Source organism: Leptinotarsa decemlineata, unplaced genomic scaffold (genome assembly GCF_025532065.1).
Source record: "Leptinotarsa decemlineata unplaced genomic scaffold, Ldec_3_MD MMD2_tig00000157_RagTag_RagTag, whole genome shotgun sequence".
NCBI lineage: Eukaryota > Metazoa > Arthropoda > Insecta > Coleoptera > Chrysomelidae > Leptinotarsa > Leptinotarsa decemlineata.
In genome coordinates this window covers 172,311-187,496 of record NW_027412543.1, presented here as the reverse complement: position 1 = coordinate 187,496, position 15,186 = coordinate 172,311, and the positions used below count along the sequence as shown (strand labels likewise).

General features: G+C 34.4%; 1 protein-coding gene and 1 long non-coding RNA gene across 2 annotated transcripts in view; one reads left to right on the top strand and one right to left on the bottom strand.

Moving 5' to 3' along the window:
- The window catches only part of LOC141481363 (uncharacterized), a 165,666-nt gene that overhangs the window by 5,147 nt on the left and 145,333 nt on the right, over positions 1-15,186 (bottom strand). The gene's annotated exons all lie outside the window — the stretch shown is intronic.
- LOC141481303 (uncharacterized) lies at positions 2,618-15,025 on the top strand. Its single transcript, XM_074172701.1, has 2 exons — positions 2,618-3,114; positions 13,145-15,025. Exons 1-2 carry the CDS (start codon positions 3,089-3,091, stop codon positions 14,811-14,813), a joined length of 1,695 nt encoding a protein of 564 aa, XP_074028802.1. The 5' UTR covers positions 2,618-3,088; the 3' UTR covers positions 14,814-15,025.

Below are 15,186 nucleotides of genomic sequence, written 5' to 3'. Positions count from 1 at the left end.
AATCGCAGGATACATGATTCTTATTCGGAAAAACAGATGCGAAATGTATTGCTGTCATTCTATTATACTTATGAAATTCAACACTTGATATTATGAAATGGAATATGTTGGTCATATTTGAATACAGTTTTTTGAAAGAGTCTATAAATCGCAAGATACATGACGTTCTTTCAGAATAACAGATGCGCAATGTATTGCTGTCATTTTATAATTTTTATGAAATAAACAGTCGATCTTATGAAATGGATTATGTTGGTCTTACTTGAATTCAGTTTTTTGAATGAGTCTATAAATCGCAAAATATATGATTTTCTTTCAGAATTACAGACGGAAATGTATTGCTGTCATTTTATATTTGTCATGAAATATAACACTCGATCTTATGATATGAAATATGTGTGTCATACCGATATACAATTTTTTGAATGTGTATTATTCTCTTTCAGAATAACAGATGTGAAATGTATTTCTGTTATTTTATATTTGTAATGAAATTTCTCACTCAATCTTTAAAATGGAAAATGTTGGTCATACTTGAATTAATTTCTTGAGTGAGTCTATTAATCGCAAGATACGTGATTCTTTTTCAGAATAACAGATGGGAAATGTATTGCTGTCATTTTATATTTGTTATGAAATATAACACTCGATCTTATAATACGAAATATGTTGGCCATTCTTGAATACAATTTCTTGAATGAGTCTATAAATCGCAAGATACATGATTCTCTTCCAGAAAAACTGATGTATAATGAATTGCTGTCATTTATTATTTGTAAATAATCTTATAAAATGGAAAATGTGTGTCATATTCGAATACAATTTCTTGAAAGTCTAAAAATCGCAAGATACATGATTCTCATTCGGAAAAACAAATGCGAAATGTATTGCTGTCATTCTATTATGGATATCAAATTCAACACTTGATATTATGAAATAGAATATTTTGGTGATACCTGAATACAATTTCTTGAATGAGGTTATGAATCGCAAGATGCGAAATTCTCTTTCAGACCAACAGAGTGAAATGTATTTCTGTAATTTCATAATTTTATATGAAATTCAACACTCGATATTATGAAATGGGAAATGTTGGTCATGCTTTATTAGAATTTCTTGAATGAGTCTATGAATCGCAAGATACATGATTCTTCCTCAGAATAACAAATGTGAAATGTATTGCTGTCATATTATATTTGTTATGAAATATAACACTCGATCTTATGAAATGAAATATGTGTGTCATACTGAAATACAATTTTTTGAATGTGTCTTATTCTCTTTCAGAATAACAGATGTGGAATGTACTCCTGTTATTTTATATTTGTGATGAAATTACACACTCAATCTTTGAAATGAAAAATGTTGATCATACTTGAATACAATATCTTGAATAAGTGAATTAATCGCAAGATACATGATTCTCTTTCGGAATAATAGATGTGAAATGTATTCCTGTTATTTAATAGTTCTATATGAAATTCAACACTCGATCTTTGAAATGGAAAATGTGTGTCACACTGAAATACAATCTCTTGAATGTGTCATAAATCGCAGGAGACATGATTCTCATTCGGAAAAACAGATGCGAAAACTATCGCTGTCTTTCTATTATAGTTATGAAATTCAACACTTGATATGAAATATGTGTGTCATACCGATATACAATTTTTTGAATGTGTATTATTCTCTTCCAGAATAACAGATGTGAAATGTGTTTCTGTTATTTTATATTTGTAATGAAATTTCTCACTCAATCTTTAAAATGGAGAATGTTGGTCATACTTGAATTAATTTCTTGAGTGAGTCTATTAATCGCAAGATACGTGATTCTTTTTCAGAATAACAGATGGGAAATGTATTGCTGTCATTTTATATTTGTTATGAAATATAACACTCGATCTTATAATACGAAATATGTTGGCCATACTTGAATACAATTTCTTGAATGAGTCTATAAATCGCAAGATACATGATTCTCTTTCAGAAAAACTGATGTATAATGAATTGCTGTCATTTAATATTTGTAAATAATCCTATAAAATGGAAAATGTGTGTCATATTCGAATACAATTTCTTAAAAGTCTAAAAATCGCAAGATACCTGATTCTCATTCGGAAAAACAAATGCGAAATGTATTGCTGTCATTCTATTATGGATATCAAATTCAACACTTGATATTATGAAATGGAATATTTTGGTGATCGCAAGATACATGATTCTTCCTCAGAATAACAAATGTGAAATGTATTGCTGTCATATTATATTTGTTATGAAATATAACACTCGATCTTATGAAATGAAATATGTGTGTCATACTGAAATACAATTTTTTGAATGTGTCTTATTCTCTTTCAGAATAACAGATGTGGAATGTACTTCTGTTATTTTATATTTGTGATGAAATTACACACTCAATCTTTGAAATGAAAAATGTTGATCATACTTGAATACAATATCTTGAATAAGTGAATTAATCGCAAGATACATGATTCTCTTTCGGAATAATAGATGTGAAATGTATTGCTGTAATTTAATATTCGTTATGAAATATAACACTCGATCTTATGAAATGAAATATGTGTGTCTTACTGAAATACAATTTTTTGAATGAATTATATCGCCCGTTCCCATGTGAACCGCTGACCATGCTGAAGCAGAATCTCGCGATTCTGGGAAACTGATGTGCAAGCATTCTTATCTTCATGGGAAGAATACTTTTGTAATTCAGTTATAATTTTGCTCTCATACTGTTAACATCAATTTTTGTTAATAAAATTAATTTTTAAAAAAGGACTTTGACATCCGAAAGTTATATTTGGCGCAGTCGGTAGGATACTCGAAATTGAACGTATTGAACGTGCAGTTTTCGTTTCAACGATTTATCGGGTATCGAACTTGTTGTTTTGTCTTGTGGAGGTGTTTGTGTAGGAGTGGCTCTTCAAACCTCAAGAAACCCAATCCATCGTGGACCTTTAGCTACCCTCAACAGGCAGATCATCGGGGAGTGGAACAGAATCGTCCAGTCTCGCAAGGAAGTCTTTCTGGAAATCAAAAATCGAGGAACCAGTCGTCTACCTTATAAAGGATGCTCAAAGTTCTTACAATTTTAATGTAAGTCGTAATTTTTAAATGTCTATTGATAACTTATCTCAAATTCTTGGAAAGTTAAATTTGAATAACGAAAACCCTTCAGCTGACTCTTCAGTTTCTTTGCCTGAGTCTTCTAGTAGTTCAAATATAATAATGGCTAATCAATTCAACTCAGAATACCTTAGGTGTGTGCCCGAATTCGACGGCAACCCTAATGATTTAAATAGATATCTAGCAGTTTGTGATTCAATAATTAATACTTTTCATAATGTGGCTGAGCCGACAAGCTTTCAAAATGTTTATTTGCTGAACTGTCTCATTTCAAAATTATCAGGCAATGCTAAAGTAGTAGCCAATATACAGAATGTTTCAAATTGGAGAGAACTCAAAGATACATTAACCAGAAACTTTGCCGATCAAAGGGATGAAACTTGCCTAAACAGAGACATGGTTATGCTTAGGCAATCCCCTAATGAAAAGCCTCAACAGTTCTATGATAGGTGTTTAAATATATTGAACCTATTGTGCAATTATATCGACGTTCACGAAATCACACAAGAATCTAAAAGGTGTAAAAGAGATTTATATAGCAATTTGGCATTGAAAACCTTTCTTTCTGGGCTCAAGGAACCCTTGGGTACTACAATACGTTGTATGCAACCCAAATCTCTCAGTGAAGCATTGCAGTTTGTTTTACAGGAAGACAATGTACATTACTTCCAAAATTTCTCAAATAAGAATACATTTAGACCAAACTTTCAACCTTCTAGAACACCAATTCAGATCAGATAGCCAAATTCTTCTCCTGTCAATAATTATAGTACACCAAATAACTTTTTCAGACAGCAAAATCAATTTCCTTCACAACCAATACCAATTCAGCCACGAGCACCAAGCCAACCCCAAAAATTATTTACCAACGCGCAAGTTTTTAGACAACCATTTCAAAACAGAAATGTTTTCAGGCCCAATCAGAATCAGAATTTCACAAAACCTACACCCATGAGTGTATCCACCAGAAATACATATCAAACAAATAAACCAGTACCAATGAGTGTTTCGACAAGAAACGCCCCTAATTATCGATCAGGTCCCTCAAACTCATTTCAAAACCAACCCCAAAGAAATTTTATATCAGAAGAATTATTTAATACGGTAGTTAGTGACACTCAAAATGAACCAAATTATAGCGAACACGAATATTACGCTGAAGAAGATTATAACGAACATTATGACGAATTTCTATACTGCGAAAATGAAAATCAGGAAAGTAACTTTGACAATTCCGAGGTAAATTTTCAGGAAATGCCAACCACGAACAATCAAACCTAGTTCCGCAAATCATTTCTTTCAATAATTCTAGTTCTAGCGAATTATCATATATAACATTTCCGGAATATGACGCAAAATTTCTCATTGATTCAGGCTCCACGAAATCTTTTATAGATCCAGAAATTGCTCAAAAACTGTTTCCAAATCTAATTAAATACGACCCGTTTATTGTTTCCACAGTTTTCCAAAAATCAGCTCATAAATATAGCGCATCTATGCCCGCTTCAAAATTATTCAATTTGCCACAACAAAAACATTTAAAATTTTTCCTTTTCAAATTTCATGACATTTTCAAAGGATTAATTGGTCTTGACAATTTAAAACTTTTACAAGCTAACCTAGATTTTGGTAATGGCTATCTTATCACTCCTTATGCGAAAATAAAACTGAAGTTTCAAAAAACAAAAAGCGATCTCAATTTAATTACGATTGCTCCAAGATCTGAGCAAGTGATACAGGTCAAAACATCAATTCAGAATGGTGAAATAATAATACCTCACCAACGCTTTCATAATTGTGAATTGCCAGAGTGTCTTACTGTTGCAAATGAAGGTAGAGCTCTCACTACTATCTTGAACAACACCACCAAACCAGTAACCCTGAATTTTTCAGAACCAATCGCTGTTGAAAAATTTGATAAGAACGAAATTCAAAAAATCGATTTTCATAATTTTGATGATTCCCCTAAGCAAAATTTAGATTTTTCAAAAATTCGATGTGACCATTTGAATGACGAGGAAAGATCTAAGATACTTTCGCTGTGCAAAGAATTCTCTGACATATTTTATTATGAAAATACCCCGCTGACTTTTACGAGCCGTGTAAAGCACCAAATTAGAACATCTGATGAAATACCGGTGTATACAAAATCATACCGGTACCCATTCATACACAAGCAAGAAGTCGAAAATCAGGTCAAAAAAATGCTCGACCAGAAAATTATTCGGCCAAGCAATTCTCCTTGGTCATCGCCTATTTGGGTGGTACCCAAAAAGGTCGATGCTTCTGGGAAGCAAAATGGAGGGTTGTTGTTGACTATCGCAAGCTCAATGAGAAAACGATAGATGACAAATACCCTTTACCTAACATCACAGATCTTCTGGACAAACTGGAAAAATGCCAGTATTTCACAACACTCGACCTGGCCAGTGGCTTCCATCAAATTGAAATGGAAGAGGACGATATTGAAAAAACAGCTTTCAATACGGAACATGGCCATTATGAGTACCTGAGAATGCCATTTGGTTTGAAAAACGCGCCAGCTACCTTTCAGCGCGTAATGGATAATATCCTTCGTGGTATCCAGAACGAAAAGTGCTTGGTATACCTCGACGATATTATTATCTTCTCGACTTCCCTCCAAGAACACCTTGAGAGCCTTAAATCTGTCTTCAACAGGCTGAGAAGCTCAAACTTCAAAATTCAGCTGGATAAATCGGAATTCCTACGAAAGGAAGTAGCCTATCTGGGACACGTCGTGACTCACGAAGGTGTCAAGCCGAATCCAGATAAAATCACAGCCATCAAAAATTTCCCCGTCCCAAAAACCACCAAACAGATCAAAGGATTCTTGGGTTTGTTAGGTTACTATCGACGCTTTATCAATAATTTCGCTAGACTAACGAAACCATTAACCAAATGCCTGAAGAAAGGCGCAAAAATTGAACATGATGCAGAGTTTTTTGAATGTTTCAATACCTGCAAAAACCTGTTAATCAATGATCCGATTTTGCAGTACCCCGACTTTTCTAAACCTTTTAATCTCACCACGGACGCAAGTAAATTCGCCCTAGGAGCTGTCCTTTCTCAAGGCCCTATAGGCCAAGACCTTCCAGTTGCATACGCATCTCGGACCCTGAATGACTCTGAGCAAAATTACTCAGTCATTGAGAAAGAGCTTCTCGCGATCGTATGGGCTACCAAATACTTCCGCCCATATCTCTTTGGACGAAAGTTCAATATAGTCACTGACCACAAACCCCTTCAGTGGTTATTCTCCCTGAAGGACCCCAACTCAAAATTGCTGAGATGGCGGATCAAACTAGAAGAATACGATTATACCATAATCTACAAAAAAGGCAAGTTGAACACCAACGCCGATGCTTTATCCCGTGTCGAAATCCACACTAAGGACACCAAAACCTTTTGGGAGGAATTGGATGACATACTAGACGAATCACAACGTTTAACAAATCAAAGTGTCACTTTCAGTGGTCAAGGAAACCCAGTAAGTCGTTGCCTTGAAACCCCGGATTATCAACCCTCTTCCGATATTTTGATTATTGGAGAACCCAACCTGGACACTGAATATTCTCCCATCATGATTCCCCCTAACGAAATGCATATAAATAATACGGACAACGAGTTACCTCCTGTTATGTATGTTCGATATTAATTTGAACATCAAACAAACATACATTTAAATAGGAAATAATAATACACAGCTTCAATTCGAACTTACTATATTGACGGCCAAATACATACTACTGATATATATATATATATATATATATATAAAAACATCTGGGACTTTTTACAAAGAACCGTTAAGGGTATCTTACATTTCCCCCCTTTAAAAGTCGTAACCACCCGATACTATTGGCTTAATAACCAAGTCTGTCAGGTTGACTTATTTTACTACGGCGTCGTAACACTCGCGTATTATCACTAGTCTCTGATATAACAGTTTCACTATTAGTTTCTAATTCACCTTGATGCGATTCATCCCGAGTTACTACACTAATATCTTTATATACATTATTTACATCTAAATCAGAGCGTGGAATGATAGATACTGTTTCTTTATCAACATAATCTTCATTTTGTTCACTTGTCGAATTTCTTTGTTTAAGTTGATCTATGTGACGCTTCCAGATCATTCCATCTTCTGATTTAACTATATAAGTTCTACCACCACGAATAATTTCAATAACCCCGGTACACCATTCCTGCTTATCTGGTCTGAAATCGCGTACCCAAACCTGGTCACCTTTATTGAAATACGTTTTTCTGTTTCCTCGATAATACTGTTGTTGTTTCAGTTGTTTATTTTGTATAACTAAATTTGTTGAAGGCATCAACAAGTCAAATTTATTTCGCATATTCCTCCCCAATAATATTTTTGACGGAGTTTCGCCGGTAGTAGTATGTGGTGTGTTTCTATAATGAAACAGAAAACGTTGTATTATTAAATTTATATCTGCATTTTTATTTTCATTCTTAGCTTTCAGGATGGCTCTTTTTAAAATTTTAACCGCACTTTCAGCTAACCCGTTTGTTGACGGATGATAGGGAGCACCAGTTAAATGTTTCACACCGCTCAACCTTAAAAAATTTTGAAATTCATCAGACATAAAGGTGGTTGCATTATCTGTGCAAAGGTGAAAAGGTAAACCAAATCTACTGAATATTTCGCGAAATATTTTAATGGTACTAGATGCTGTTATGTCTCGCATTTGAAAACACTCTAACCACTTCGATGTTGCATCTTCTATCACTAAAAATTGTTTATTAAATACTGGTCCGAAAAAATCGGCATGCAACCTAGTCCACGGTTGTTCTGGGCACCTCCAGGTTGACAAATATGATTTAGGCGGATTATTTGAATAAATAGCACAAGAATCACAATGTTTTGCCCGATCTTCAATTTGTTTATCAATTGACGGCCACCAAACATAAGATCTTGCAAGGGACTTCATTTTTACAACACCCATATGCGAGCTATGTAATTCTTGTAAAATTGAAGTTTGAAATTTTTTTGGAATTATCAACCTGGAACCCCACATTAAACAATTTTGTTCGACAGAAATTTCATTTTTTCTGCGAAAAAATGGTTGAAATTCATTAGATGGACAGCTTGCAGGCCAACCCTCTCTAACAAAGAACAAAATTTTACTGAGAATCTGATCAATTGCTGTTGCTTGTTTTATTAACTTTACATCTAAAGGAAAATCCGATTCTTCAATAAAATTTAAATACGATATGTTACTGTTGAACCGAAAAATCGATAACCAATTACTTTCTTCGTCTTTTGAGGAATTTATGGGCAGCCTAGATAAAAAATCTGCAACATTATCACTACTTTTCACGTACACTATGTCGTAGGAAAAAGCTGATAAAATATATGCCCATCTTTGCAATCTACTCGCAGCAAAAACCGGCAACCCTTTTTTGTCACCAAAAATTGCTAACAGAGGTTTGTGATCCGTGTACAAAACAAACCGTTGGCCGTAAATATATTGAAAAAATTTCTTTACTCCAAAAATAATAGCTAAAGCCTCTTTTTCAATTTGTGAATATTTTATTTCACTAGTAGTCAGTAACCTTGAAGCAAAAGCAATTGGCCTTTCAGAGTTATCTTTATAAATATGGGAGATTGTTGCGCCTAGAGCAAATTGAGAAGCGTCTACGCTTAGTTTAATTTTTTCCTCTGGATTGAAATGTGCCAGAACCGAGGAAGAGACCAATAACTTTTTTGCTTCTTCAAAGCTTTTATTACACTCTTCATTCCATTCCCAACTTGCACCTTTTTTCAATAACCTATAAAGTGGCTTCAAAATTTGAGAAGCATTTTTCATGAATTTACAATAAAAATTCAACATACCTAAAAATGATTTTAGTTCAGTTACAGTTTCAGGAATTTTTGCCTTTTTAATTGCTACTACACGTTCATCTAAAGTATGTAGTCCGTTTTTATCTATTACATGACCAAGATATTTGACAGAATTTTTGAAGAAAAAGCATTTTTCTTTTTTTACCTTCAAGCCGCATTCTCGAAGTCGTTTAAAAACTTTTTCCAATCTATCGAGATGCTCTCTATCAGTCCTTCCCGTTACTACTATATCGTCGAGGAAACAGACAACTCCTGGAAAAATAAACATCTGCTCCATGATATTTTGGAAAATGAATGGGGCGCTTGAAATTCCGTAGGGTAGTCTTGTATACGAAAAAAGACCTTTGTGAGTTGTAATAGTGACTAATTCTCTAGAATTTTCTGACAATAAAACTTGCTGATAAGCATCAGAAAGATCAATTTTTGAGAATTTGTCACCTCCTTGCAACTGAGAAAAAAGATATTCTACTCTTGGAAGAGGAAAATGTTGAACAACTAAATTAGGATTCAGTGTAATTTTAAAATCTCCACACAAACGAACCGATCCGTTTTGCTTTAAAACTGGTACAACGGGCGTGGCCCATTCTGAGAATTCGGTTGGTATTAAAACTTTATTTTTAACTAATCTCTCAATCTCCGTTTCTACTTTCGGTTTTAATGCAAAAGGAACTGGTCGTGGTTTACAAAATTTTGGGATGGCTCCCTCTTTCAGTTTCAAAGAAATTTTAAATTTATTGAATGTTCCCAAATTATTGTCAAAAATTTCATTGTATTTATTGATCAGAGAATTGACTTCTGTTGAAGAACTAAGGTCAGAAAAATTCAGTATATTATAATCTAATGATGAATTTGTATCAACATGATTTTCCTTAACCTTACATAAACCTAAATTCAGCATTTTCAACCCATTTCTACCTATGAGTGGAGGACCACCATTTTTTACCACATAAGTTTTTAATATATGTTTTTCACCTTCATAAAATATTTCTAAGTTCAAAAATCCCATAGGTTGAAATGTGACACCTACATAATCTCTTAGCGATAAATCGCTTTTGAACAGCGTTTTACTACTAAAATGCTTTAAATATAATTTTTCGGAAATGGCAGAATGGGCAAATCCTGAGTCAACTTCAAAACTAATTGGGATATTATCAACTCTTAAATTAATAAAAAATGGTTGTACATTTCCATTACTGTCAATATCAGTATCAAAATTACTTAAATTTAATATTGATTGATCGAAATTACAGTTATTCACAGAATTGGATTTGAAATCTGATAAATTAAAAATTGACTGATCTGAATCTATATCTGTTTGACATTCAGTTACGCTTAAATATTTATTTGACGTCGATTTGCATTGTGGCGCCAAATGACCTTTTTTACCACATTTATGGCAATTACAATTTTTGAAAGCACAATCACTTGCCTTATGATTACTGCGACCACAAACAAAACAACATACCTTCGTTGAAAAACGTTTATTTTGACTCACCCTTGGATTCTTCAAATTATTCTTACCAGTCGCACCACTGCTTCCTTGGACCGTATCACTACGTTGTTGGTTGACGTTACCTGTCGACCTTCCTTTTGACTGGGGTCTATGAAAGTTTAGGGGATCTGCGGGCTCTTGTTTAATGCATACCTTTTCTCTGAATAAATGCTCCTTCAGCGCCGATTCCTTGGACAGAGCAATTTTCAACACTGACTTCAAAGTGACCTTTACGTCTGAAGCATCCTCTTCAAATAGCCGATCCATAATATCTTTATCAGCGATTCCAATGACAAATATATCACGCAATATAATCTGAAGTTCCGTGCCGAAGTTACATTTGGAAGCTAAACTTTTAACACGTGCTTCCCAATCACCGACACTTTCCTTTTCACTTTTACGGACAGAAAATAATTTTAATCTTTCTGCGAAATAGGATTTTACAGGTGTCAAATGTTCATTCAGCAGTGTAACCAGATCTTCGAAAGATTTTGCTTCCAGAAGATTCGGTACACATAAATTACGCACTAATTTATAGCAGTCTTCCGATAGTGTGTTCAGAAGTATAGCCTTTTTACGCTTAGCGTCCACTATGTCGTTGGCAATGAAAAATTGTTGGAGTCTCTCTTGAAAAACCGAAAAATCTGAACTGCTCGGATCGAAGGTTTCCAAGGTCCCGAGAAACCCGAAACACTTTTGACTTCCACTATCACCTGGCATTTTTATTTCGTGAATTCCACTAAATAAAAAAAAAATCACACTATTTGTTCAATGAGTACGTGAATTCCAAATATCCTCGTCGCCAATAATGTTATGTATGTTCGATATTAATTTGAACATCAAACAAACATACATTTAAATAGGAAATAATAATACACAGCTTCAATTCGAACTTACTATATTGACGGCCAAATACATACTACTGATATATATATATATATATATAAAAACATCTGGGACTTTTTACAAAGAACCGTTAAGGGTATCTTACACCTCCAAAAAGTCACACAGAAAATGACAATCTTTCTTTACAAGTTCAACCTGATACCGAACGTACAGGAGATGAACCCCTACCAGAACCCAGAATACACGAAGACAATGAATTACCTTCCACAGGTAATGGAAGAAATGACATTTCTTCACCATTGCAACCTAATATCGAACAAATAGAAGATGAACCCCTACCAGAACGCGAAAACCTTGAAGATGACACCATTCACTCAAATGCTGAACAGAACCCTGTTGTAACAATTCCAATAGCGCAGTGTGCCGTGAACCTAGGGCTCAATCAGTTGATTATAAGCTCAGTTCTCCATTCTCCGGCCAAACCTAAAACTACCATTCTGTTCGAGAAAAAGATGAGAATTTATGTACAAATATCGCAAAATAATACAGAAAACGATATTTTGAATTTTATCAAAGAATATGTCGCCCCAGGAGTGCAGTACCATGTCTATTTTGAAAACCCCGAACTTTATGAACCATTTTCGGCAACAATTCAAAAATATTTCAAGTGGCCCTCTATAAAATTCAAAAGGTGTACCAAAAAGCTTCTGGACGTTACGAAAAAAGAAGACGTTCAAGAAATTATCAAAAACCACCATGAAGGTAAGTCAAACCACCGCGGTGTTGACGAAACTTTCGCAAGAATTAAGGAAAAACATTACTGGCCGAACATAAAAGAAACCATTCAAACATATATTAATCAATGCCTTATTTGCCAACAAAGCAAATATGAGCGAAACCCCATCAAAATGAAGCTCAACATCACCCCTACATCAACCAAACCTTTCGAAATCGTACATATGGATACATTCACTATCGAAAGTAGAAAATTCCTCACAATCATAGACAGTTTTTCAAAGTACGCACAGGCATACCTACTCAACTCCTTGACAGGTACGGAAATAGCCGACAACCTCATTCAATTTTTTTCTCATCATGGTATCCCCAAACGAATTATCGTAGACAACGGTACCGAATTCAATAACTTTCTCATTTCGGAACTCCTGGCTTTACACAAAGTCGAAGTTCATTTCACATCACCACACCATCCTCAATCCAATGGAATGATAGAACGGTTCCATTCTACCATTCTAGAACACATTCGTCTACTCAACACTAGAGGATTTTTGAAAACCCCTCCAAAAATGAAAATGTTGTACGCAATTTTGGCATACAACCACTCTATACATTCGGTCACAAAACTCAAGCCAATTGACATCATAAGTGGTCACATTTCAACCAATGATCCTTTCAATATTGATATTGATCGGAAATTACTAAATGATTACACCAATGATCACAAGGAACGATCGAAACTCCTCTATTCCAAAATAAACTCGGATCTAATAAAGCAAAAGGAAAAGATAGTAGAACGAGAAAATAAAAAACGCGATGATCCCATTGTATTCAAAACCAAACAAAAAGTTTACGTGAAAAAACATATTAGGCAGAAGGATGCAAATAAATTTCAAAAACCAACTCAAATCAAAACGGTCGATCATACAATGAAAACAGTTTCTACAGAAAACCAACAAAAAATTCACATGGACAATTTAAAACGTCCCCTCAAAAAATACCCATCTCCCATTAAAAATTGATTAATTTTTCAGATTATCTGGAACTCTCGGACTCCAGGAAAATATATCTAAACAAAACCTAAAGAACAATCCAGGACTTATTCCTCTCAAACTTGGAACAGCCAAAGTCGAAACGCACGCATGCTCACTTATTCATTATTATGATTTGAATCCAATAATTGTGGAGGTAAATAAACTGAAATTCCATTCAAAAAACGTAAGGACACTTGTAGGCAGTCACAAAGACTACTCATGGGACACATCTAACTATTTAAAAATATTAGAATTTTCGGAAAAGGAGGTGACTGATAGACTCAACAATATTTTACCACATCCACTTAGAACAAAGCGCGGTCTTATAAACGGAATTGGATCCATTTTCAAGTCGATCACAGGAAATTTAGATTCCAACGATGGTGAAAAATATGACCGCCTGATCAAAGAATTACAAGATAATCAAAATAATCTAGTAACGAATATCAAGAAGCAAAACTCACTCTCAATCTCATTAATTGATCAGTTCAATAGTACAGTTCAGCAAGTGAAACATAACGAAAGGCTTTTGGAATCAAAAATTAATCAAATAGCAAAAATTGTTGAAAATCAAACGTATAAAGAAAACTCTATGTTTATTAAAGACATCTTGAATCAGATAATCAATACATTTGAAATCATAAATTCAATTTTGCAAGATGTTGAAAACTCAATACAATTTTCTAGACTGAACATTCTTCATCCTAGTATTATAAAAACAAAAGATTTGTTCAAAGAACTGCAAAAATTGAATAAAATTGTTGAGAAAGACCAACTACCAATTGAAATAAGTTTCGAGAATACTTTGCTTTATGAAAAAATTATTAGCCTCAAAAGCTATATATCTAATTTCAGAATAACCTATATCTTGCATATTCCAATTACCCATCCATCAAATTTCGATTACTATCACCTATTTTCTATTCCGATATTAACTAAGGGTCAGTTTAAGGCTGTTATACCTCAAAACAAATATTTGTCAAAAAACGAAAAATTGTATGCATTCTTGAGCGATCCTTGTTTGGAGATCTCCCATCGAACCTATATCTGCCCATCCACCAACATCAGAGAGCTGACAGAAGACAATCCATGCGAAATCCAGCTACTCAATGTCCAGAACACCTCCACTTGTAAGCAGACTGTCATACATTTGTCGAAACCAGCCATTAGACAACTAGACAACTCAAACAAATGGGTTGTCCTCCTACCGGCTCAACAAACTACCAAACTCAAGTGCCAGAACCAGAACGAAATCGAGAACCTACTACCTGGAAGTTATCTATTCGACATTCCAATTGGATGCCAGTTATCCTGTGGCAACCAAATCATAACCAACGATCACCAAGTTACCAATAGTGAACCAATCATCTTACCAGACTTGGAAGAAGGGAAGCCAGAGCCACCCAAATCAATAGGGATCCAACTTGATGACCTGAACATGGACGAACTTCATTCAATAAAAACCGCAATAATGGAAAACGAACCCATTATATCTTTCAAAGACGTAGCACATATCCCAAGTTTTTGGACGATGTTTATCTACTTGGTCCTAGTATCAATCTGTTTGTACCTACTGCACAAGAAGATTGGCTTCAGAGGGTGCAAAACCAATGGACCATCCAAACCAAGTCAAGATATCGAGATGTCTAGGGTTCAACTTCCTCGCTGACCCTCCTACGTTGAATCTTCGGGGGGAGGAATTATATCGCCCGTTCCCATGTGAACCGCTGACCATGCTGAAGCAGAATCTCGCGATTCTGGGAAACTGATGTGCAAGCATTCTTATCTTCATGGGAAGAATACTTTTGTAATTCAGTTATAATTTTGCTCTCATACTGTTAACATCAATTTTTGTTAATAAAATTAATTTTTAAAAAAGGACTTTGACATCCGAAAGTTATATTTAATGTGTCTTATTCTCTTTCAGAATAAAAGATGTGAAATGTATTCCAGTTATTTCATATTTGTAATGAAATTACATACTCAATCTTCGAAATGCAGAATGTTGGTCATACTTGAATACAATTACTTGAATGAGTCTA